Source organism: Sebastes fasciatus, chromosome 23, assembly GCF_043250625.1.
Source record: "Sebastes fasciatus isolate fSebFas1 chromosome 23, fSebFas1.pri, whole genome shotgun sequence".
NCBI classification, from domain to species: Eukaryota; Metazoa; Chordata; class Actinopteri; order Perciformes; family Sebastidae; genus Sebastes; species Sebastes fasciatus.
In genome coordinates, this window is record NC_133817.1 from 16,811,403 (window position 1) to 16,837,936 (window position 26,534).

Genomic DNA, 26,534 nt, shown 5'->3' on the forward strand with positions numbered 1-26,534 from the left:
CGGGAGGTGGAGAGCTCCACACCCGGCAGCAGCGGCTCCTACTTTTGGCCAGGACAACATGCTTCTGCTGCACTTATTACTTCACTATAGCAAGTTTTGTCTTTAAGCTTTTCGGGCGTTATCTAAAGTAATAATAATGGTCCACAATGATGTAAAATTGCATAGCCTAGTTTCAAGTCAAAAACAAATTTTCTTGGCTGAGGCAAGCAAAAAGCACCGTTTCGTTTTGAATCGCATCATGTAAATAACCTAAATTGGACACGCGTCGTCTTCATTACACAGCAACAACATACCTAGCCTTTACATTATAGATCTGATGCCTTTATCAGAATAATGTTGACATACACAAACAATGTCAGGTTATCAGTAGCTCTCAATACATTTATTTACAGTGCAGAGAAAAAGTATAGCCACTATATACAGAGATTTTACAAGCGATTGCAGCGTTCACATCATCACAGTTAAGAGACGAGGGAGCGTGAGAACAGCTTTTTATAGGTGCCTGGGTGCACTGTTGGAGAGCGAGAAAGAGAGGGATGGATGGAAACATAAATGGCTGATGAATCTGACTTTCAGGGGGAAAAAAGCATGCGAGAAATGGAGAGGAGGAAGGAGGAAAGAGCTTGGTAGCGGAGCGACGGAACAAAGCAGAGAGACGTAGAGAAACAGATGGTGATGCAGAGCAGAGAGAAGTGTGAGAGAAGGAGGGAGAAAGAGACACAGAAGGACTGGAGAGGAGAAGTATAGAGAAGATATATTTAGAGGGAGAGAGAGAGAGAGAGGGAGTTTTAGCCTCCCAGCTAGAGGCATGACTCATCTTCTGCCAGCTGACAGAAGGATGGATGGAGGGAAGAAGGGAGGAGATGGACAGAGACGGAGCGGGTGAAAGAGGAGAGCAAGCGTGACGAAGAGAGGAGAGGAAGGGGGGACAGGAGAAGGAGGGAGGATTTCCATAGGACGTCGTACATGCAACCACACATGTAAACTGAAACAAAAAACAAAGAGACAGCTAGAAAGCCCAAGGCCTCTCCAAAGCCCCTCTCAGCTGCTTCCAAGTCCCACTGCATTTCCCCCAGGGGTGTGTGTGTGTGTGTGTGTGTGTGTGTGTGTGTGTGTGTGTAGTAAATTTCCCCGCAGCCAGCTGCATTTGGCAGTTTGTTGCTGCACGTCTGTGTGTGCGGTTGTGTGTTTTTGGAAAAGGAACAGACATGAAGAAAGAGAGACAAAGGAAGACATGAGCGCGACAGCGATAGAGGCATATCATATATATAGTAAGTGGAGCAGGTAGTTTCATCATCCTATGGGTTCGCTGTGGTCACATTTGTAGATGAGTTCTTTGGTTCTTATAAATGTGTCCATGTGTCTGCACCGCGTCTGATCTAAAGAATCATTTTAAGAATAAAAACAACTGGAAACCTTTATTTAAGTAGTTAGAATGTGTTTTGGATGGGTGGGAACGATTATGGATTGGACTGGTGGTCGAAGCCCCTCTCTATACAAACATCTGCCCTGCTGAAGTGTCCTCGAGCAAAAACCATGAATCCCCGCAGACTCCAGGGGTCAATGCTCTGCAGCTGTGTCTGACCTTTGACCTCCTGGTGGAGGCAGCAGAAAAAAGATGGAAACTTGTTTATATGTCAAATGCAAGAAAGATGTTCAGGTTGACAGTTGTTGTGGAACATCACAGTTTATACTGTATGGGTATTGTGAAATTGATGCGTATTTACCACTCATATTTACAGTTTGTTGGCAGTGGTGGAATGTAACTAAATACATTTACTCAAGTACAAATGAAGTACTTGTACTTTACTTAAGTATTTCTATTTCATGCTACTTTATATTTCTACTGCAGGAGATTGCAGAGGTACTTTTTAATTGACAACATTTGCTTCGACGACTACAGTTAGTTACTTTGCTGATCCAGGTTTTACATTAAAAACATCAGGGTTCAACGTTAATGTTTTTTTCAATTGCCTGGTCGGGCAAGTGGGTCAGAAATCTACTTGCCCGAAGTCAAATTTTACTTGACCCTACACACATTGTTTTAGTTATTAGCAATTATCAAATAACAACAGAGACCAAAGTTAATTATCATGTGTAATTGTATTAATTCTTTGCCCAATCGGGCAATGAAGTTGCTAGATTTAATAGTCCAATTTAGCATTTTACTTTGCAATCCTTTGAGCCCTAAACATATGACGAGCTTATAAAATATCATATATTAAGCTACTCAACAGCATATAAAATAGTAAATATTAGCTCCACTTTGACCAGCTATAACTGTAAAATGATTTTACACATTTCCAATAATATAAATAGTATAACAGTCACAGCTAACAGGGGCCATTTTTATAAAATATGAGTACTTTACTTTTTAATCTTAAGCGCATTTCGCCAAAAGGGCCATTTTTAATGTAGGAGTATTTTTATACTGCAGTATTGCTACTTTTATTGTAGTGAAAGATCTGGCTTCTCCTTCCACTTTGCTTTAGGGAGGCTGAATCATGACAAACAGGACATTTCTGCCTCAAACTTTAGAGGACTGTCGGCTAAGCAGGTACCTTAAAGGGGATAAATTTGCCCCGACTTCTCTGCACACTCAGAGGATGTTTTTTTGTCTTTTTAACTAGAGGGTGATCAATTTTTAAGTGGCAGTCATTTCTAAAAATGGATATTTAGCATTTTGGCATGAGCAGCTTCCAGGGGATCAGCTCAGACCTCATCAGCCGACCGCAGCTGGTTTCCCTGCAGGAGAGAGCTGGCTGCTTCGCCCGCTCTAGTCTGGCACTGGAGGCAATAAAAAGTGAGGCTGCTGTTAATCCAGAGAGGAGCTGCCGACTTTCTCAGGCGTTGCTCCCTGTTGCACGGCTATTGCACATATCCTCTGGGGACAAGTCCTCTCTCTCGCTCCCTCTATTTCTGTCTGTCTCTCTCTCTCTCTGTGTATCCATTACTTGGACACTCCCTCTCTCTTTCAGCCTCTCTGTTCTCCCTCCTACCTCTTTTCTTTCTTTATCTCTCTTGGTCCAAGTTTTGTCTCCGTGCCCTCACCCCACCTCCCTGCCTCACTTTAGTCGTTGGCTGTACTGTAGCTGAACTGCACCTCCCTGTGTTTCAACAGGCACATCACAAATTACCAGTAAAACCAACAGCTATCACAGAGCAGTATGCTGGTGTAGCTGCTCCAGTCCAGTCCTGTATTTCTGAGTCTCTGGGTCATGTCGTCCCAGAATTAGCTGTTGGCCTGTTTCTCTTCAGTTCCCAAATGACGAGACAATCAGCATGTTTTAATGAGCCGAGTTCTCAAGAGGAGAAACCTATTTATTTCAGTTTCAAGCAAAATATAGATCATCTGGTGTAAAAACATCAACAGCAGAATCAGGTTTATTGCCAATACATGTGCAGAGTATTTCATTAGATAAAAATGTGTTGTGAATTTTTGGAAATTATTACATCTATCTTTCTTCAATAAATGTAGACTTTTGGACTTTACAACGCTCTGGAGTTATTGGAAATGTTTGGATCACACGAGTCAGAAACAATCCAACGCAGCCACCACTGGAATAATTCTACAAAATACTAATAATATTAGGGTAGCCTAATATTTATCTGAAACTGTGCACAAATACAAGGTTTAAACAGAATGTGGCCTACAAAGAAATATGTATTTTCAGACAGTTTTATATACAGACTTTTGTATAAATATAAGTGATAAGTGTATAAGTGTGTTATTATGATTTTAGTTATACGTGAGCAAATCTAACTGACAACCTTAGAGCAGACAAATACTGGCGCACCCCCTGTGATCTTAGGCGCCCCCCTAAGGGGGACCCTTACCCCAGGTTGGGAACCACTGCTCTAATGTATAGGAAAGACTGTGTGGTAAAGTAACACTAGGGGATGCTGTAGTGTCAGTTACAGACTACTGATTAGTCTGTCATCATCATGACATCATCATTTAGCTGCTACAATACAGAGCATTGACCGGGGAGGTCAAACCTACTTGAATCCACCACAGTGATACAAGACACAAGAATACAAAGATATCCCGTATGCTGAGCTGAAATGAAAGCTGGGTGTATTTGATCACTATGTTTCTCAACTTGAATTTCAAGTTTCAAAGACTTCATGTGATACGCAAGTTCCTCATTTTGAAACCTTGTTAACTTATAGTTCTGAATTGATGTTTGACAGTGGAGGAAGAAGTACTCAAAGAACTAAAAAAAAAGCTTATTATAAGTAATTGTCTGTTATTCAAAAGCAGCAAAATGTACTTAAAGTGTCAAAGTAAAAGTACTCATTCTGCAGACAAATGGCACCTGTGACTGTGACATTATTGTGACTAATGCATTAGGGCTTAAGTGACCTTTTACTGCAGTAGCTGGTCGAGGTGGAACTAGTTTTACTACTTTACTACTACTTCTATTTGTACAGTTAGGTAGTTTAGTTAAGTGGTTCCTAACCTGAGGGTCGGCCCCCTCCAAAGGGTCCAAAAATAAGATGTGGTAGAAAAGAATAAGTTCTGTTACACAAATTGTGATAATTTTTGGGGGGGAATTTTCTCTATATAAATATTGGATAATTTGACTTCTTTGGGACTCAAACAGTTATTTAAATGAAACCATCTGAGAAGTTTAGAGGAGAAATGTCTCTTTGGTGGTTCATACACATCTGAAACGAGACTGCAGGTCCTATAGACATTTCTTTTTCATAAGAGGCTACAAGCCCAAAAATGTCAAAGCTTTATCTGAAAAGTAGCCTAACTAGATACATGTATAGTGGAGTAAAAAGTACAATATTTCCTAAAATGTAGTGTATAAAGTCCTGTAGGATGGAAATACTCAAGCAAAGTACAAGTACCTCAGAATTGTACGAACACTATCTTACTAACCTGTTGTTCCAACAAATTTGTACTGTGTACAACTGTGCAGGTATCAGCAAACTATCTACTACAATACTGTATATGAAGATATAAGGTGATACTTTGGGTAAATATCCCCAAAATAGGCCAATAAATGGATCCTTGTAATGTCATTTCAAAAGCAAGAGCTGATGTATTGGGACTTCTGTTGGGCGAAATCAATGTCTATGTTTCACCAGATGGGGTCGCTGTTGTCATGGTAACCTCCTCAGCATCACAAGGTGCATCACCTCCTCTTGACAGAAATGGCTGCACATTGTGGCCTAAAAGTGGAAAAACAAGAGGAAAGCAGAGAGGAAGTAATGTAGTTCAGCCTCAGGGCCGTTTACTGAGCGATCAGTTGGACCAGTTTTAGTGTTGTTACATATTAGAATGACCTGTTTCTGTTTCCCAAAATGTATCTCATTGTTTATTCACCCGCTCAACCTGACTTTGACCCAATACCCGCCCACTGCAGCATATCAGACGTATATTGAAGGCAGCCAGTTAGATCACTTCACTATGTGTGTGTGTGTGTGTGTGTGTGTGTGTGTGTGTGTGTGTGTGTGTGTGTGTGTGTGTGTGTGTGTGTGTGTGTGGTGGGGAAGTTTAGGGCCCCCGGGAGATGAAAGGTGGTCTATTATCATGCAGAGGCAAGTGACATACGACTCTGCTGTTGCTCGCCACTATGAGAAACAGCCAGATTGCTCCGGCCGGTGGGCGGTGCTTGGTATTTCCTCAACTGATCTCAGCATGGCTGCCGGGGTCACAAACTTTCTTATTTTACAGATTAACAGTACACTACAAGATGATTCTGAAACCATTTGAGACAAAAAATAGGCATTACAGTAACAGGATATTGATTCATATTTGATCAGCGCTGCCTAGTTTGACCGTTTGATCGGAGTTTGCGAGTGATTGACAGCTGCTCAGAGAAGGCAAGGCTCCAGCTCGGCTCTGATTGGTTGTTTTCCTCCGGTCTGTGAAATCTTGCAGATGTCGTAAGGAGCATCGGAAGACACTGGAGGACACAGAGGCACATGATTTTTTTCAGTTTACTTGTCTCATGTAGGACTGTCAGGATATACTGACTGTTTTATAAAAACATTTTTTATCATATTTGCGCCAATTCTACCCACTGCTGCTTTAATTTGGTGACCTCCTTAATTACTTTTTGCTTTCATGTTAGTCTAACAAAGGCTATACTAAAACTAATAACCTTCCATTTTTATTGATGAATGTTTTAAAAGCCTTGGAGAGAAGTTGTGGAGGGTCCAGACTATAATCTCCCCTGAGCCACCTTTGGTTGTGGACTCACTCTTTTGAGAAGCACTGAGTCAGATCAGAGAGCTGCAGGTTCACCGCCCAGTTTGTCTTTAGCTGGATATGAATTGAGGCGAGCTCGCTTCAACACGCCTTTTCTTTACTCCACGACTTTTCAGGACTCCTGGCCGTCTCTGTGTGTTCGTGCGTAATGTGTGTGTGTGTGTGTGTGTGGGAGGCGGGGTGGTAGTGTGTTGCCTTTTATTTTCGCAGACCAAAGAGGGGATTAGACCATTTTGGAAGCACTCACCTTTTATTCAAACAAATTATTCACTTCAGCTAATAAAAGGAATTTGACGCATGTGAACTTCTTTGAGGTCGATTCTTCTTTAAAACACGGTCGGTGCAACACTTTAGTGACCATTATGCACAAACATTATGATGCATAGCCTACACAAATTTCACTTTTAAGTTTTAGGATCCCTGGATGGACAATTAACTGATCTCTGGTCAGATAGTAATGATGGAGACCTTGTTTAGAAACATGTGTAAGAGCTATTTATCTGTTGTTAGTATTTAGTTGTTATTTGACTAATAATGAGTAGTATTGTTGGATTTATTTAGATTTGATTTTTTGTTAATGTTTTCTTTTACTAGTTATTTGTTAAGTTGATCTATTTTCTTGTTTGGTATATGTAGTTTTTTTGCGTAATTAGTATTTTGTTTATATAAACCCGGAAAAAAAAGTTTGGAAATTTGTGTTTGGTGGATTATTTCTCTGTTGTCATAATGCTAATTGGCATTGTATTTTACGTCGTTGGCAAGCCTGTTTATTTACCTTCACAATGATGCAAATGCATGATCCTTACAAGTTCGACACTATTGTGAAGGTAAATAAACAGGCTTTCCAATGATGTAAAATACAATGCCAATCAGCATTGTAAAAACAGAGAAATAATCTACCAAACACAGATTTCAAAACTTTTTTCCGAGGCAGGTAGGACCAGCATGCACCTGGGTGGGCTTATGTTTTTTTACCAGAACAAGAGAGGCAGTGACATCCATGTTTTCTTTGAGCTTTGTTTGCTTGCTTTTTTTGGTTAAATAAATCATCAGAAACACACATATTTTGCAAGGACAATGGAGTCTTTTGCCTGCGTAAACCACATACCCATGGTGCGTCAGTGGTCCTCTGATTTAAAGGTCCCATATTATAAAAAAAGTGAGATTTTCATGTTTTTTTATTATAAGCAGGCTTAAGTTCTTTATAAATACTGTGAAAGTATCGAAACGCTCAATCCACAGGGAAATACACACAGCCCGTATTCAGAAACTCTGCATTTGAAACAAGCTGTCAGGATTTCTGTCCATTTGTGATGTCACGAATATACAATATTTAGACCCTTGACACAATTTTAAATGTAAACATTCTAAATTTGTCCCAGTTTATTTCCTGGTTGCAGTGTATGTGAATAACATCAGCTGCCAGGAAGTACACATGGACCAAGCTGTTGCCTAGCAACGCAATTCTGTTGCAATTTCGTCAAAATGCGCTAAAACTGAGCTTTTCAGACAGAGGGGTAAATACAGGCATATTCAAACCGACAGTATGAAGAAAATAACGGGATTTTTGACAATTACAGCATGTAAACATGTTCTAGTAGAAACACAAAATACAAGTATGAACCTGAAAATGAACACGATATGGGACTTTTAAGTTTGATATTGATTTTTCCCACAAATGGCCACTATACAACATGTATCAGCTGTCTGGAGTCATCAGGGAGTGATTGCACCAAAAACCACAATTGATTTTGTGCACTTTGTCCATATTCAAAACCTTTGAACGCAACATCACAGGTGCTTCCAGTCTTCCAGTCTTGGCTTTTAAATGTTTGAACGGACTTGCCCCTCTGCCTTTCTGCAAATACATCATGAGACTACAGAGCTGTAGCAGATCCACCAGAGCAGCTTCAAGTGGCAATTGTAAAGTTCAATTCTGCAGAACATGTTTTGCTCAGACAGCTTTTTCTGTGAAAGGAGCGAAGTCTTGGAACTCGCTATACCTGATCACTTAAAATCTGCTGCAAACTTTACCAAATCCTGTTTAATTCAGCGACAAACCTGTAGTCATGTCTAGTTTTTACATGTAATGTTTTTAAATGTGTGCTTTATTGTATTTATTTATTTTTCCTGTACCCATTCCTGTTTTAATCTCTTATTTTCACAAAAAGTCCTTCTAGGGACAGGTGTTGCAAATTAGCATCCGCTATAAGCACACTATGATACTGGCATCAGATAGGTGTTTTTAAGTTGTCTATGTACATTGTATTGGTCCCTATTAAATAAACCATGAATGAATGAATGAATGGAATTCAATGTTGACTGCATCCAATACCCAATTGGTGTAACTTTAATGTATGGCCAGTGAGGGAGAGGGCAGGGGGGGTTTCTGAGGTGAAGAGGGGGTGAGAAGAGGAGGAGTGTAGACTATAGAGAGAGAGAGAGAGAGAGAGAGAGAGAGAGAGATGTGGTGGTCGTGAGAGGACAGGAAAGGAACAGAACAGTCGCTTTGCTGCTCAATTAGTGTGTTAATCTCCTTGTTAATCTTTCCTCAAGACAACAACTGGGATCACACTTTTCACATTGTAGCTTTGCTTTGTTTATGTCTTCTTTAGATAGGGAAGAAGACTTGCACTTTGCGTAAAAACCCAAAACCATTTTACGCATGACTTTGAACTGAAGTTTTAACCAGTAAAGTGGATTTTTTTTTTTTAACAAGCAGCCCTCTGACCTTTTGGGATTACAAACTCTCTGCACTTTTTGACTTTTTCATGTTATTTTTTATGGCAGATTTATTTTTATAGTTCTAAATACTTGAGACTGGAAGGAAAAAAAGAAGACAAGTGGATTATAAAAAAATAAGACTCAAGTATCGTCAACCAGCAGGACCGAGCAGGATTCCTCTCCTGACTCCTCTGCATCATTGTCTCAACAGCAGAGCACTTTCCTGAGCTCCGGCTGTGTGTCGGTGACGCGGCGGACCATGGACACCAGGCCTGTCCGGAGGAAGCGACACGGTGCCGGGCGACATCTGCTGCTGGCAGCCGCCTTCCTCGCCTGCAGCGCCCAGGTGCTGGTGGTGGATGCCAACTCATGGTGGTGAGTGATCACTGCTGGTGCATTGATTTATTGTTTTTTTTTAATAGATGTTCAGTAATGTGGTAACGCATTGACAGATTGTTCTTTTTTTTTTTTTACATCCTTTCTCCTGATTTTGTCCTTTTTTGTCTGTCCAAAAATGTATGTTTACTGTGCCATTTGTCTGTGATTTTGCATCACCACGAGCATGGCAGCTATTTGTTTTCCTTTTGATTCCTATCATGCATGTTTGTTTAATGGAGCTGGTTTAGTATATGACCTTAGGGTCTGCTGATTGTTACTGAAGGAGGTTTTTTGAAAGTGAACTTTCTCATCATATCCTCCATATGTTTTTGCTTGTATGCTATTGATATTGAGCAAAATGTACTCAAAGTGTCAAAGTAAAAGTACTCATTCTGCAGACAAATGGCACCTGTGACTGTGACATTAGTGTGACTGATGCATTAGGGCTTAAGTGACATTTTACTGCAGTAGCTGGTCGAGCTGGAACTAGTTTTACTACTTTTCCACTACTTCTATTTGTACAGTTAGGTAGTTTAGTCAAGTGGTTCCAAACCCCTCCAAAGGGTCACAAAATAAGATGATTAATGTGGTAGAAAAGAGGGGAGAAAATAAGTTCTCTTACACAAATTGTGATATTTTTTGGGGGGGACCTTTCTCTTTATAAATATTGGATAATTTGACTTCTTTGGGACTCAAACAGTTATTTAAATGAAAACCATCTAAGAAGTTTAGAGGAGAAATGTCTCTTTGGTGGCTCATAGACATCTGAAACGAGACTGCAGGTCCTATAGACGTTTCTTTTTCATAAGAGGCTACAAGCCCAAAACATGTCAAAGCTTTATCTGAAAAGTAGCCTAACTATTAACAGTAACTGTCAGATACATGTATAGTGGAGTAAAAAGTACAATATTTCCTAAAATGTAGTGAACTTTCTCATTATATCCTCCATATCTTTTTGCTTGTATGCTATTGATAAGAGGACAAATAGACTTTGTGTTGCCTCTTGTGTCTGTGTGTGTTTTGGGGGGTGATGTCCCCAGTCCTGTGGTATAGAGCCCTAACAGTGAATGGAACAAATGTGAGGGCTCTGTCACAATATTTACCCTGGCGGAGCCCCAAATGGCCCTGCATGGAGGCCTGCTGCTGCTGCTGCTGTGTGCCTATAGGACCGTCAATTAGCCACACTTGTTCTTGACTTACAGGACAACTATGCAACTGTTCAGTTGGCTTTAATGTAGTGGAGGGTGTGTGTGCGTGCAGGTTAGTGGATGCTTTGAATAGGTAGTTCATATAGTTTGCCATTTCCATTTGTGCCATAAATGCATATTATAATGCATGAACTGATCTTCCTGTAGCTCTTTAGGTATAGGGACGATCTTCACACAGTTTGATTTCCATTTGTTTGGAAAGTAGATGGTCATGAAAGGGTCATACTCTCTGTGTGTGGGCTCAAATTTTCACTTTCTTTTTTTTTTTTTAAAGCAATAGTGGTTCAAAATGTATGATTGTTTGTGTGAAAAAGGACTTCCAGGAAGTTCGAGGGGAGTGGCTGCGGAGATGAACACCAGAAGAGTCTATTTATCTACACTTTATAGGCCAGTTGTACTAATAAACTTGTGTCTGAACTTTGTCCTCTACAGAGAGAGAGAGAGAGAGAGAGAGTCGTACATCACAGAGATCCTGTCTCCTACCACTTATCTTTGATCTTAACAGATAGAGTTTATTGGTTCAAATTTAGACTTAATGTGGCCTCTGTCTCTCAGGTCACTAGCTCTGACCCCGATCCAGCGGCCGGAGATGTACATCATTGGAGCTCAGCCTCTCTGCAGTCAGCTGTCTGGTCTCTCCCAGGTAAGTTCCTGTCTGCTTTAGACTTCTTTTTAATACATTTTCAAATGTTGTAAACACACCTCTAACAGCTCCCCATAACATGAATTCAGTGATGATTAGATTCTGCTAATATAGGAGCTCAGTTTTGCACGTCGTGGCTCTCTCAACATCAGCATCAATGAAAAGGGTGACGCCTAATCTTCCGCCTGACTCTGAAATCTGAAATGATCAAATAAAGGAGAATTTCCCCACAGGGGCCGCTAAAGCATCCAACCATTAACACGCTAATCTCTGCTAATCTCTCCTGTGCTGCTGCTGCGCGGCTTGCAGGGCCAGAGGAAACTGTGCCAGCTGTACCAGGACCACATGGTCTACATCGGAGACGGAGCCAAGACGGGCATCAAGGAGTGCCAGTTCCAGTTCAGACAGAGGAGGTGGAACTGCAGCACTGTGGACAACACGTCGGTGTTTGGACGGGTCATGCAGATCGGTGAGTTTAATGTTTAATGGGATCAGGAACAGCGTGAGGAAAGTTATTGCATAATGTCTTTTTTCCAGACCTGTTAATCAATTTGACAGTGATGGCAGGTTTTAATTCTTTTTGTTTTATTGTTTGCCTCAAGTAGTGATTTCATCAAATGTGCAAAAGCCCAGAAGTTACATAAGACATGCAAGAAATGTCAACAGCTGTATTGTGTTATTGGCTATTTTTAAATAGGAAATAAAACGCTATAGGTGACATTAGAGCTGCAACGATTAAGCGATTATTTGTCAACTATCAAATTAATGGCCAACTATTTTGATAATCGATAACCGGTTTGATATTCCAGCTTCTTAAATGTGATTATTTTCTGGTTTATTTACTCCTCTATTACAGTAAACTGAATATCTTTGTGTTGTGGACAAAAAAAAAGACATATGAGGACGTCATATTGGGCTTTGGGAAACATCAATCAACATTTTTCACAATTTTTTGACATTTTATAGACCAAACAGTTAATTGACATTGAAAATAATCATTATTTGCAGCCCTAGGTGACATAAACAGGTTCGTCCTGAATACCAAGCAAGAGTTTTCAGTCATGTTTTCACAATAATCCATCTATTAAACTGTATTCTTTACTAGATGGAGGTAGTAAGTGATGCAACAATGTTATTGTTTTACTTTGATTGTTAGACTGCTATTATGATTATTAACACAACAAGTGTTTAGACAGGTCATGATCAGGATGTTGAATGTTTGACAGAACACTTTATGCTGCATTTTATTGTGCGTTGATATTAGCCTGAAATTGAATCTAGCAGAGTATTGAGGGTCCAACGAATAGACCGGTCAAACAGCCTTATGGATAGAGTTAGGGCCAATTGTCATAATATTCCTGTAATACAGTATTATGAAGCATTTATTTATTGTGTTTAATTATTATTATTTATTTTTTTATCTCAGTAACATATTATTATTACAATATTAAAGGTTCACATGAGGCATTCTTCCTAGAGTGTTTAAGTATAGTCCGTACTAAATTTGTGTGTATTAATCTTCTATTCTCTATAACATTGTGAAATTTAAACACTATTTAGGTGGCGGCTTCCCAACTGGAACATTATAGTGTTATTATGGTGGTGTGTTTGTTTATTTAACCCATAGTTTTAACACTTAAAGTGCTTTGCTTAAAGTGTTACTTAGCCTCTAGTATCGCTCTATATTATATTATAGGATGTCTATAGGCTGGAATCAACACCAGCCAGCCAGACAGACAGACAGGTATGCATGCAGATGAGGCGTGTGCGCTATTCATTCATTCATTCATGTTTTAGGAGCGGTCAGGATGCTCCTACATCTGATATGCAGCAGGATAATATACAGTATATATATATATATATGTATATATATATATATTTATTTTTTATGGCAAGCCATTCAGGAAATTATCATATATATATAATGTGAAATTTGAGAATATTGAATGAAATCCTGAACGGCTTGCCATAATATATATATATATATATATATCATTGTATTTGTTTTACTGCAGGATGCAAGTATGTAGTTTTTAATGACATCTATTAGTCTATAGGATTACAGTAGATTTATTTATCTATTTTGTTGTAAAGGAAACAAATACTTAAAGATGACTACAATACTTTTAATAAGGCCTATTAATTGTAATATTCAGAACATTTCAGATATTTGATTTTGCCCTAAATATCACTGAGCACACCCTGATTGGTAGCACAGAAACTTTTGTCATTACTGCGCATGCGTAATGGTATTTCTCTGTCGAGTAGCTTCCTCAGGACGCACACAAACTAGACAGGTAAAGAAGCAAAAGAAAAGCCGTGTAATCTCTCTAATGCATCAGTTTTATTGAGTATCCAGCAGTAGCTGTGATCCTGGATCAGTATCTGGTGCGTCTTTACGCAGCAGGCGATGTGGGAATAAAGCTCTCATCAACACCTCAGTGTCAGATCCGCTGCGGGCAGTCAGACGAGGTGTTTGCTGCTCCGTCTCTGTCTCTGTGCCTGTCTCTCTATTGACAGTCCGTCTCTCTACCAGGTTTATATCTGGAGGTGTTAGTCGCTCCATTGTCCCGCGGCTCCTCTTTTGAAATGCGCTGATGAGCTGACACCGAGCCGAAACATCCGGACTGCTATTTGAAGTCTGCTGCTCCGAAAGTCCCATAAAGTCTCTTTATCCTGCTGCATATCAGATGGAGGAGCATCCTGACCGCTCCTAAAACATGAATGAATGAATGAAGAGCGCACACGCCTCATCTGCATGCATACCTGTCTGTCTGGCTGGCTGGTGTTGATTCCAGCCTATAGACATCCTATAATATAATATAGAGCGATACTAGGGGCTAAGTAACACTTTAAGCAAAGCACTTTAAGTGTTAAAAGTATGGGTTAAATAAACAAACACACCATAATAACCCTATAATGTTCCAGTTGGGAAAAGTTGGGTAAAGGCAGACAACTCAGAAATGTGGACACATCAAATCTTGGACAAATGAGTTAAAACTACCTGCATGGTTGCAACTATAGAGGTAAGGCATTGTAATTTGGGGCAACTGGCCCTTTAAGAGGAGCTCAGAAACACCTAAATAGTGTTTAAATGTCACAATGTTATAGAGAACAGAAGATTAATACACAAAAATGTAGCTACTCCATAATTTGGTACCCCTAAATCTTTAGGGAGGATGAAGATATAAAGATTGACGAGTTAAGTAAGAATGGACCTGAGAACTGGCTTTAACTTGAACTGCTCAGGATTATATAGATGCAATATAGCCATAAATTTATCAATATTGCCATTTGTTTTCATTTATACAACTTATTCATATGTATTTCTTATTTCTTATTAAGCATGTTATTCTGTGTCACTCATAAACAGTAATCAGTAGTGATTTTATTGTTATGTTGTTTATTATTTATTTATTTTTAGTAGTTTATTTGAAAGGGACAGTGTACATTAATGGGAAAAAACACTGTAAGTGAGCCAGAATTAGCATAAAAAGCCTCTTGTATTTGAACAAAGCACACTAAGAATAGAATAAAAGTAAGTAAGTGAAATGTATTTATATACAGCTTTTCACAGACGTGCATCACAAAGTGCTTAACAAGATCATTATGCAAGCATACAAGGAAGAGCTAATAGAACGATGTGGTGACCACACATCATTAATAAATGAATAAATAAAACACAAACGCCAGTCTTAAGAGGTGAGTCTTTAACTGACCTTTAAAATAATCCACAGAGTCAGTGGACTGTCAGGGTGCGGGCATAAAACAACATAATAGCCTAATATATGAAACTAAATAACTTCAAGTATACAGAAATGTGGAAGCATTCAAAAATGCAATAGATGCTGAACATATGACAGTTTTCTGTAGCAACATTACATGAATATCATAGTGAAACCAAAGAATCTGATCATGTATAAGGCCACTAAACTCATCACGGAGCAGGGCAAACACTCATATACTGTAGAATAAAGACGTCTTGTTGTGATTTCTCTGTGATATCTAATATAATTTGAAGAGAGAAATGTCACCCTATAATATCTAATAAAACCTGACCCCGGTCTTTGTAAATGCAGTCTCAAGCAGAAATACCACGGGGCTCTTTGCTGTTCACATGTAAATTTTCAGTTTCAGAGCACTTAACCTTTCTTACTGTCTTTGTCCTTTTTCCTTCTGAATGGTTTGTGTATTAATGTAGAGAATAGACATGCAGGTTGTGTTGTGTATTCCACAGACTGTTAGATGGTGAGAAATCATTAATATGGACTTGTGTTGTTGAACACTATGCATTAAGGCAACTACAAAGAGTTACAGCAGTGTGGATGTTTATTTGAAACTGGTTAGATTTAGTAAGAATCCATCTTTACGGTTCAACATTAACATTATAAGTATGTATGTAAGTACAGGTGAATGACTATTTACCTGCACATAGGTCTTTGCAGTGCAATTAAGCAGACTTAGAGTTTCTGAGCTCCTCTTAAAGGGCCAGTTCCCCCAAATTACATTTATCCCTTACCTCTATAGTGGTAACCATGCAGGTAGTTTTAATTAATTTGTCCAAGATTTTGATGTGTCCACATTTCTGAGTTGTTTGCCTTTACCTCAACACAATGGAGAGGATTTTATTAGCGGTGCTCACTGAGTTGAAAAATTACATTTAGCTGCAACATATCTTTTCTAAAAATGTCTACTTTTTTCTCTGAATAATCCACAGAACACCACAGTTTTTATTGAGACGATTTATCAGGTAGTTCCAATGTAAACAGGAACATTGTTCACAGACAGAAATGTTGCTGAATTATTCAGATGTATTTTTTCTTTGCCGTGAGCGCCACAAATGAAATCCAATTCACCTCAGCTGTACTGAGATGGAGGCAGAACTGTAAAATACACATTCAATTGAAACTATGCCACTAGAGGTGAGTGAGGAAATATGTTTAATAATTTTGGGTGACTTCACAATTTATCATTATGGTTGACTAGCCAGATCTAGGGCAGGTATACCTAAATACGCGGGACAGCTGATATGTTTACTTCATTAAATGCTCAACATCTATTTTGGATTGCTGAGCTGGTGTTTAAAGCTGTTGAGTTTAACCAGGTACAGAGTTAAAGCCTCAAATCACATCTATTGTCTATTGTTAGGTGAGGTGGGGTGTGGGGCTGTTTGCTGTGAGTGTATGTGTGTGTGGGGGGGGGGGTTAACCTGAGCAGTTACCCTTGTTTCCTGTCAGTGAACACACACATTCCCCACAGCCCTAAATAAAAAACATGATGGCCATAAAGACAAAACTTTTCTAAGTTATAAATATCTGTAATGTATATATTTTTCCTCTCCAACAGGCTCCAGGGAAACAGCCTTCACTTACGCCATCAGCGCGGCCGGCGTGGTCAACGCCATCAGCCGGGCGTGCCGCGAGGGTGAGCTCTCCACCTGCGGCTGCAGCCGCGCCTCTCGACCCCGCGACCTGCCGCGCGACTGGCTGTGGGGCGGCTGCGGCGACAACGTGCACTACGGCTACCGATTCGCCCGGGAGTTCGTGGACGCTAGGGAGAGAGAGAAGAACTACCCGCGTGGTTCTGCCGAGCACGCCCGAACGCTGATGAACCTGCAGAACAACGAAGCAGGGAGACAGGTACAAAAACACACATGTACTTTTGCCTTTAAAAAATATAGTTGATATACACTGGAAGTGTAACTAGGGAAGGAAGTCCGTTCTTGTTAACCCCGTCCTACATCTGCATGTCTGTGAGGAATGTGTGTGTGAGTGGAAGTGGCCTGACCTGGCAGTATTTGTGAGTGTGCGTGTAAGTTATTTATTGGGAGGGTCCAAATGGTAAAATTGCTAACGCCCTTGGAGTCTGGCTAGGTCGCTGGGTCAATGCACATTCCAGTGAAGTAACACACACTCACACACACAAGCTCATAATACACACATATAAATGCAGCAACACATGTCAAGCGAATTTTAAGCTTTTGAAATGCGATTTAGGACTGTTCCCGTTAACTGGTTTAGAGCAGAAGTTGGCACTATAGGCTACACATGGCTGTAATCCGCCAGTAAACAGAGTAGAAGAAGAAGAGGTTGCCAACTGGAAACAAAACAATTCAACCTGGCCATTTAATCCATCTACGAGAGAAAAATGGCTTCAGGAATTTATTTCAATTGGGCGAGTTTTAATTGTTGTTCATGTCAGCTGGTATTGGTACCTATTGGTCAGCTTTCATGCTGTCTGGAGACGAAGACAAGCATTCATGTGCTCACAAAACCACCTATTGGTCAAAGAGTGTAAAACAGGCAGATATATGACAGATGTGAGGCAGTGGTTTAACCGGGCAGAGTGCAGTGAATGTGCTTGTGTAACTTTAGGACAATGATAGAGGGGAGACTATTCATTTTTATTTAGGAACATTAATTTCTCAACTGTGTTTCGGCTTCTGGCGTCTTCAATTACGTCACTGGTCTAAGACGATACAAGCCTCAATACGCGCTGATTCAAAACTATGTGAATGGAAACACAGCTAATAACATGCGTGATTGTATGATGAGATTTAAGAAGTGACACTTGCAAAAGAAAATGTGCAAGAGAACAAGAGAGTGATGATGGATAAATGATGGATGATGGATGTGTTATGTTTCTGAGGTTTTTTTGTCCCTCTCTGGTTACCATACAGCAACGATTAGACTCGATATTGGAGCCAAAGGTGTTTGGAAAGGCTTTCAGGTGGAGAGAAATGCACTAAAAGAAACCTTTCACCTTCAACCAAGCCATACACACACACACACACACACATTCGTACACACCTTCCTCATAAAAGGTCCATTTGCCCGTTCTGGTGCACACTGGATCAGGAGAATGTGTTTATCTTCAGTTAGAGGAGCTTTGTTTAAGCTGTTTGCAAGACAAAGACGCTGTGTGTGTGTGTGTGTGTGTGTGTGTGTGTGTGTGTGTGTGTGTGTGTGTCGTTTCAGCTCCATTTGATTTGTGTGAGAGACAGTGAGCCTGGTTTTGTGCGAGAGTTTGTGTGTGTGTATCAGGGGTCATAGGTGAGGGTCTGGAGAGGTTGTGTTTCTGCTGAGGGTCCCATTGGGGCTATAGGAGAGTGTATGAGAGAGAAAGATCTACTGCTACAGCCTCGTATTAACACACACACACACACACACACACACACACACACACACAGTTCCTCTGCCTTTCTGTAACACACATACACACTCTTTTGAATGACTTTTCCTCCTCTCTCCTGTTTGATCCCCGGTCTTCATTGTCGTCCGTCCGTCGAAACGGAAGAGAGGAGAAGAGAGAGATGAAAAGGAGGAGAGCGAGTGAGAGGAAGACAGTTTCTCTCTTCCTCTACGTCCCCTCTTCGCTCTTTTCTTTCGTGGACACGCCGGTTTGTCCCAAAGCGGGATTTGTCTTGCTTGGTTGAACAAGGCAAACCGCAGGGCTTTTGTGGAGGTGACAGGGGCGTGCCGCTGTGTGTGTGTTTCAGTGTGTGTGTCTGTGTCTGTGTGTGTGTGTGTGTGTGTGTGTGTGTGTGTGTGTGTGTGTGTGTGTGTGTGTGTGTGTGTGTGTGTGTGTGTGTGTGTGTACGCTCAGCTTCACTTGATTTGTGTGGAAGGCGGCTAACGCGGTCGTCTGTGTGTACAAGCGTCTGGAGACAGAGACGCAGGGTGAGGGATGGACCTCCGTCACACTCCCCCGACTCTCAAAGACCTACACACACACACACACACACACACACACACAGCCACCCAGGTCCACTGTCTCCGTTTCACACAAATCAAACGAGGCAGACCTTGTCACACATAGAGACCAAAACAACTAGATGTACATTCCCAGTCTAAAGACAATAACAGGCCACTTCTGTGCCGCCTGCGCTCTGAACTCAGAAGTAAACTTTCAGATTTATTTCTCAACCTGTGGATCACTGTGTCACTTGTTGCAACAATGGCCAGTCTTAACTGTTTTGATTTTTATACGTTTTATGTATGTTTGATCCAAAGAAAAGCACAATAATGTGTTGCTCTAAGAACTTATCTCCACTTTGGTCCTCAATCATTACTGTCTTAAATCCTGCATGTTGGGCACCCAAGTATTGTGCAAACACACACAAATGTATTTTAAATTCTCATAAAGAACACTCTGTTTCCGAAGATACCAAATGTGTGATATGATTAATGGTTAATTACATAGAAATTGCACAAAATAAAACACAAAACATACTGCGTTTTTTTTCTATTTGATGCAGTAGTATAGCTATTTAAAAAGTAATTTAGTTTCAAGCAGCCTTACAACAGATATTCTAGTCTTTATCTGCACTTTATCTAGGCTTCATCGCCTCATCACAATCACAAATTTGCCTCAAAGGGCTTTACAACCTTTACAGCATACAAACCAACAGTTCAGATAAGGAAAAACTCCCAAAAGAGTTTTAGCAGCACCTGAAATACTAACAGTAAAATTACATCATGGAGAGACAGTATGACAACATTAGGTAGATAGACTGTAAATATATATGAAGAATATGGATACAGGGAATTGTTAATATAACCCGGTGGCAAAGACAGTAAGTAGTGCGATATTACACGGACATTCCGCATGTCGTGAGTACACATTTAGGCTCTTTGCGTGTGATTTGTACGCCACACAAGAAAACTACGGTAACATCCGCAGTTCGATTGGGGCAACAAGACCTCGTAGTTAGGTCTAGGAATAACGTAACGGTTGGGCTTAAAATAAGTATGTAAACTAAGTACGGAAAACACATCACTAACGTAACTTGCGAAACAAAACACCGGTCTCATGGTTAAAAGTCCTGTGATTTTTGGACCCACACCCCTCCCACCGGTCATAAGCAGTCTTTCTCGCTTTTTATTCCACGTCACTAGCTCTGAGTGTAGCATATTTACGCTGATGCATTTACATTGCAGTCAGTATAGACTACATTGCGTACAAATGACACGCCATAAGCAAGAATGGCGTTTTTATTGCACGCTAAATGCCTTTTGCATTATCATGTCATTCATACGCCTTTTCATACAAACGGGCTGGATAATAAGTATTTTTTTATCCCTGCTTCTGGTTGGCTCCTTTGTTTATTTGAAAGTTGCTGATTTGAATCACTAAACCAACAATCTGTGTGTGAAGTCAGTTTCTCTACAGCTGCAAAGTTCATCACACTCAGTTGCTGAATTGAAGCTGCTCTAACGACCGATAGTAGAGCACTAGCTGGGTAAATAAAGGAAATAATAAGTCACAAAATGACCTTAAAGCTAAAGCTGAGATTACATTTAATAGCGGTAGTTTTGATTGTGACAACAAGAAGAAAACATGTCCCTCTTCTTGTCGATCTTTACTCCTCATTCATTGCTGATCCTGTCACAAAGGGTGGGCTATTTTCTCTATTTCTGCCACGGCTCCTCACCCCTAACCCTGTCTGAGCAGAACCTATTGTGCCTGACGCAAAGACCGTGTCTCCACCACGGATGACTGATCATGTGTGTGTGTGTCTGTGTGTCTGTGTGTGTGTGTTCATCAGGTCCAGTGTCGCTGCGCCCTGCAGGCACGACCCACCAAATAGCTCAGTATGATGCAGGACACACACACAGTCTATGCATGGTTTGATTTTGACAGCATGAGGTTATTGGCAGCTTGTAATATTAATAATAGGAATAATAATCAGCTTTTTTCTATACAGTAGTACCATTCGAAGGATGTAGCTCAAGTTCATGAATGAAAAATAAAATAAAAGACTACATGGAGAGACAGGATAAGATTGCAAATTAAGTTAAAGGCTGATTTTACCTCCCTAATATCCTTGAAAATCTTATAGTTTGGGGCCATAAATAAAAAAAAAAAAGAGTTGCAATCCTAGTTTTGTTATTACTGCGGTTCTGAACCTCTAATAAACCCCACAGTGGGGGATCTGAGGAAACACGAGGGCTCGTAAAACAACAAGGGGTCATAAAATATGAGGATTTCCTCCTGGTGACGTATGTATGAAACTAATTGTAACTTTGAAAAAAACGATGAACTCCTCCCTCACTGTGAGCAATATAGAGATATAAAGAGTATCGCTTAATACTTTCCGAAATAGAATAGAAATATGCCCTTTTTATATACCATTTTAATTCAAAGGTTTGTCAAATGTGAGGAAAAAAAAGAACCAGAAACGCTCAAAACAAGGCTTCTAACTTTACAACATGTCATTGTCCCCATGCGTCTGTCTGAGGGGGGTCACTGGGGTCGAGTCACAGGATTGGAGGGTGCCGAGTGCTATGCCTGCTGGGTAGTAAAGTAGAGGAGAGGGGAGGTGTTTGGGATGCAGGGGTTAACAGAGGTGAGAAGGTAATTGAGATCAGGCAACGTGAGGAGTGATGGCTTTCATTTGTGTGAGGGGGGAAAAGTAGTAATCAGAAATAATTGAATCAGTAAGTATGGTGGGAATCAGTGCAAACATAACACAATGCATGATTAGTGACATAGTACACGGTATAATGCATGTGTGTGACTTGTTTATTGAATGCTGTTTAACTGGCCTGGTGGAGCTCCAGGGGTGTGAAGGGCTCCCTCTGAAGTCCACCATAAATCTTCTATTTCCTGTTCTGTTTTCTCAACGTACACATGTTTAAAAAATCATTCATAATGTTGAGGCACAGCCAAACAATTTGCAAGATCGTATTGCAAAGAAAGACCGACAATACATGAAGATAATGGAACAAGGAATATTTAGAGATATAGTGTCTCAAGATGATGGAGTTGTTTTTTGGATTAAAGTAGGGCGTTTAGCTTTAAAGTATGGCCATAGACTCTATATAAGAAGTGGACGTAGTCATCGTGACGTCACCCATTGGTTTATGGACTACCACTTTGAAGCCTTGAGTTCGGCATTTTAGCCGTCGCCATCTTGTTTTTTTTGCAAACAGAAGTGACACGAGAGGGTGGAGCTAATTACAACCGAACGCTGAATAAGACATTTTTAGGCGACCAAAATGTTACAATTAACTTTCATGAACTGAAAACAATGTGAAAGGGTTAAAGTCGTAAGACGAAAACACAGACAACTCCCTGACAGTAGCGCCTTGGTAGCGACCTGTCAATCACTGGGTAGCAACGCCCTAAAGCATCCCCTGCTTTATGGTCTATTTGACTCTAAATGGGACCATAATTTACTAAATGAACATCATGCTGTATTGAAGAAGACTTGAAACTAGCGATTGAGACCATAAACTCATGTTTACAATGTTTACTGAGGTAATAAATCAAGTGAGAAGTAGGCTCATTTTCTCATAGACTTCTATACAATCAGACTTCTTTTTGCAACCAGAGGAGTCGCCCCCTGCTGGCTGTTAGAAAGAAAACAAGTTTAAGACACTTCAGCATTGGCTTCACTTTTTAGACCCGGAGGTTGCCGCCTGGTTATGGTAGGACTTTGCAGGATCTAGAACAGCAAATTATGTTTATATTTATATTTTTAGACATTTAGCCAGTCCTCCTGTCTAAAATAATTTGAATGATGGAAATTTCAGTCACATGAAAGAAAGTAATAAATGGCAGATGAGTGGATCTCTCTATTATGGGACAATTTCCCTGACTTTATAGCTAAGCTAATGATATGTCTTCTTATAGTTTTCTCTTTAAAATGAGCTGCGTGGGAAACTGGATTTACAATAGAGCCACGTTTCCTCTGGTTAACAGCAGCCCGTCTATTCTGAGTCAGCTGTTTGTTTTAGTTTGGTGGAGTAGTATTGACAGCCGTGTCTGTATGTATGGAGCAAAAGTCTTTTCTTTGTTTTTCTTTGCTTTGCGTTTTTCCTTTTTGGTTTCCTATTTTTACCGCACATTATAACAAGAGTGGGTTCTACATCAGCACACAATGGTGACAGAAAACCAGAGACAGGAATATTTCTACATTTGTTGCTGTATGAAGCTAATTTTAGAGAAAAGTCCCTGAGGAGGTGTAGCAGTGCATGCATTAGTGTGGATCTATGTGGATGTGGTTTCTCGCTTGTCAGCCTTTATTCACATTTTTTTCCTCCCATTTAATTTGGCAGCAGTAGCCTTAAAGAATTGTGAAAATGACCCAAAGCTCCAAAGTTCATTAATTAAAACTATATCAACTTCAGTGTTAATATCTATCATCTGGATTTACATGATTTTTCCAGGGACAGCTTGTTGAGGATATTTTTTTCTGCATTACTCAGAGTGGTTACACATGTTGACCACTAGATGGCAGCAGCGTAGCAGCAAATATATAATAGAGCCACAGCACAACATACAAGTTTCAGACTGGACCCAAGTTTACTTTTTTAAGAATTAGGGCTGCAACAATTATTTTAATTGTCAATTAATCTCTTGATTATTTGCTCAATTAATCAATTAGTTGTTTGGTCAATAGAATATGAGAAAATGGTGAAAAATGTCAATCATTCCCAAAGCCCAAGATGACGTCCTAATTGATTATCAAAATAGTTGGTGATTCATTTAATAGTTGACAACTAATCGAATAATCGTTGAGGCTCTATTTAGAATACGTTTTTATTTTTTCCCCCATTTTAATCTTTTTACTTTACAATAATCATTTGATTTTTAAGGAAGTCAACGTCGAAGCCAAATGAGTGGCTTTTTATTTCCCATTTGATATTCAGCAAGCTAAACCCAACCCCTAATCTCACTCTAAAATGTCTCTTTCTAAACCTAAACGTTGACTTGGAGCACAGACGTTTAATATGACTGAGTCTATATAGTTGGAATTTATTGTTTTACTGTTACCTCTCTATAGATACTGCTCCTTCTCGGTCAAGGAATGTGTAAATAGAGCTGTGTTTTGATTGTGAATCCCGCTTTTCTTGTGCATTACAATTAGCAGAACAAATAAAAAATTAAATTAAATCAGGAATAAGTAAAACAAGAACATCCATCTAACATCTCGTCTTTTTCTCTCATTCCACCAGGCGGCCTATAACCTCGCAAACGTTGCCTGTAAGTGTCACGGCGTCTCCGGTTCCTGCAGTCTGAAGACCTGTTGGCTCCAGCTGGCCGACTTCAGACGCGTCGGCGAGTTCCTGAAGGAGAAGTACGACAGCGCGGCTGCCATGCGCATCGGACGCAAGGTAATGAACTCAAAGCAGATGCGTCTCTCCTTCTAGAGTGTCATGAACAAAACACTGAACAGAAATAATCCTGATTCTTTCCACTCCCACCAGGGCAAGCTGGAGCTGGTAGACAAACGCTTCAACACCCCGACCCCGGAGGATCTGACCTACATCGACACCAGCCCCGACTACTGCCTCCGCAACGAGACCACGGGCTCGCTGGGCACGCTGGGCCGCCTCTGCAACAAGACCTCGGAGGGCATGGACGGCTGCGAGCTCATGTGCTGCGGCCGAGGGTACGACCAGTTCAAGACCTACAAGCACGAGCGCTGCCACTGCAAGTTCCACTGGTGCTGCTACGTCAAGTGCAAGCGCTGCACAACGCTCGTGGACCAGTTTGTGTGTAAATAGCACGCCGACGGACGATAGACGGATGGAAGGGGATGAAAAGGGAGAGTAGAAGAAGAGGGAGGAGGAGGGAGAAGATAGATGAATTTTCAAGGTTTTGTTCAGGATAAGTTAAAACACACAAAGTTCCATTTTCTGACCAGTTTCCTTCTCTTCTCCATTCATAAATCTCCTACCTGTGAATAGCACATTGATGGATAGATTGATGGTTGGGAAGGTGGACAAAGGTAAGAGTTTCGGACAACTCTGATTTTAATTTTTTCAACGGAGACTCCTGTTTCTCACCACTCCATCATCGCATCCTGTAAAATATCCTGATCAAAACCCTGAAGGAATGAAATGAAGGACAAAATGGACAAACACAGAAGGACATCGAGGATAAACGGACCTAGAAAGTGGACACAGTGTGATGACAAAGACATGAGAGATTAAATAAATATATAATTAAATAATAAATAAACATACAACTCTGATTGTTATTTAAAGAGACTCGAACAAACCTTGAGGCACACTTTGGACCCATAAAACTCATGTGTTCGGGAATCCCACAAATCATTGCAGTCCTTTTGGAGTTTGAAGCCATGCGGTGTCTCTTTCAAAGAACTTTTGACCTTTAACCCTGCAAGAGAGATTCTCGCATAAGTCGTGCTGACGTTGGCGTACACACTCGCAATAAGAACACCAGAAAGAAATGGCAAAAAAGTCCAGTCTGAGGCAGGCGGATAAGAGCGAGTAGAAGAGGAATCACAAAGGGAAAAAGTTCAAATATAATGAGGAAGACTTACTTTGCAGCAAAATTCCGAAGACAGTCTCACAAGCCACACGGCTGAATTTCCAGCTGTAGATTTCTGTTTAAAAGTGCAGTAAAAACACTTAATCTTCAAGTCAAAAAGGACTAACGACTTCCAGTGTAACTACTGCTGTCAGAGCAGATTTGCAGCACCTGTGACCTTACAAGTGTTTCTGTGCAGGTTAATGAGGCTCGCCGGGCTGCGGCCATCTTGGCACCGCGGACGTTTAAACAAGCAGCTCACACACGGCCGGGCGTCCTTCATCTGACAGTGAAGTGAGCCTCCATTAGTGAGATTAATGTGCCGTGTCTGCCTTAATGAACCCGCACTAAGAGACACTGGAGTGGACCTCTTCATCTCATGTTGTTACGCAACTTGCTAAAGTCAACAAAAAGCCCTGTGGTGACCGTTTTAACAGTTTATAATACTGTTATACCATGAATTCTGCAACTCGTATGGGTCGGGTTGAGAATATTTTAAGTGTATAATGTAATCCAATCGATAGACGCGGTTGATAGCAAACATGAAGAGGACAAAGTGAGCAGAAGAGGACTGAACGTGCTGTGGAAAAATGAATGTGTGAGCGTGGAAAAACAGAGAGGACTGCAATTTATTACGTGCTACTTAAAAAAAAAAGTAGTAGATCAGAAAAGAAGGTATATTTTATTATTGTTTTTCATTTTCTATGTTTTATACATGAGTATTATTGTGTATTCTTTTGATAAAGTAGTCTTGGACAACAAGGTTTTGTTTTGTTCTTTAGTCCGCTGCAGTTTTTTGGGGAAACCGACTTGATAACTACAGACGAGTCTTTGTCGTGTCCAGGGTGTTGTGGAAAATGATGCTGCAGTTGCTAAATGGGGAAGTAATGCAGTACGGGAAGCTGAATTACAGTAGCGCCATTCACAACAACAATGCCAAAATTATAAATGGAATGAAACATCCCCAATGAATTACTAATATAGTAAGTCATTCTAGACTGAAGCACTAGCTAAATGTATTTTATGTCACGAATTATAGTTTTTAGCAAGTCATTTGTGATGTAATGTGCAG

The 26,534-nt window shown here is 40.4% G+C and overlaps 1 protein-coding gene across 6 annotated transcripts in view; it reads left to right on the forward strand.

Moving 5' to 3' along the window:
* Nucleotides 1-26,224, forward strand: part of wnt5b (wingless-type MMTV integration site family, member 5b) — a 108,766-nt gene extending 82,542 nt beyond the window's left edge. For all 6 annotated transcript variants that reach the window (XM_074624962.1, XM_074624961.1, XM_074624964.1 and 3 more), the window contains 6 exons: nucleotides 9,162-9,325; nucleotides 11,092-11,179; nucleotides 11,489-11,648; nucleotides 16,526-16,818; nucleotides 24,142-24,300; nucleotides 24,394-26,224. In XM_074624962.1, coding sequence (XP_074481063.1) covers nucleotides 9,162-9,325; nucleotides 11,092-11,179; nucleotides 11,489-11,648; nucleotides 16,526-16,818; nucleotides 24,142-24,300; nucleotides 24,394-24,693 — 1,164 coding nt within the window. In that variant the 3' untranslated portion in view covers nucleotides 24,694-26,224. The remainder of the gene's footprint in view (nucleotides 1-9,161; nucleotides 9,326-11,091; nucleotides 11,180-11,488; nucleotides 11,649-16,525; nucleotides 16,819-24,141; nucleotides 24,301-24,393) is intronic.
* Nucleotides 26,225-26,534: the final 310 nt, after the last annotated feature.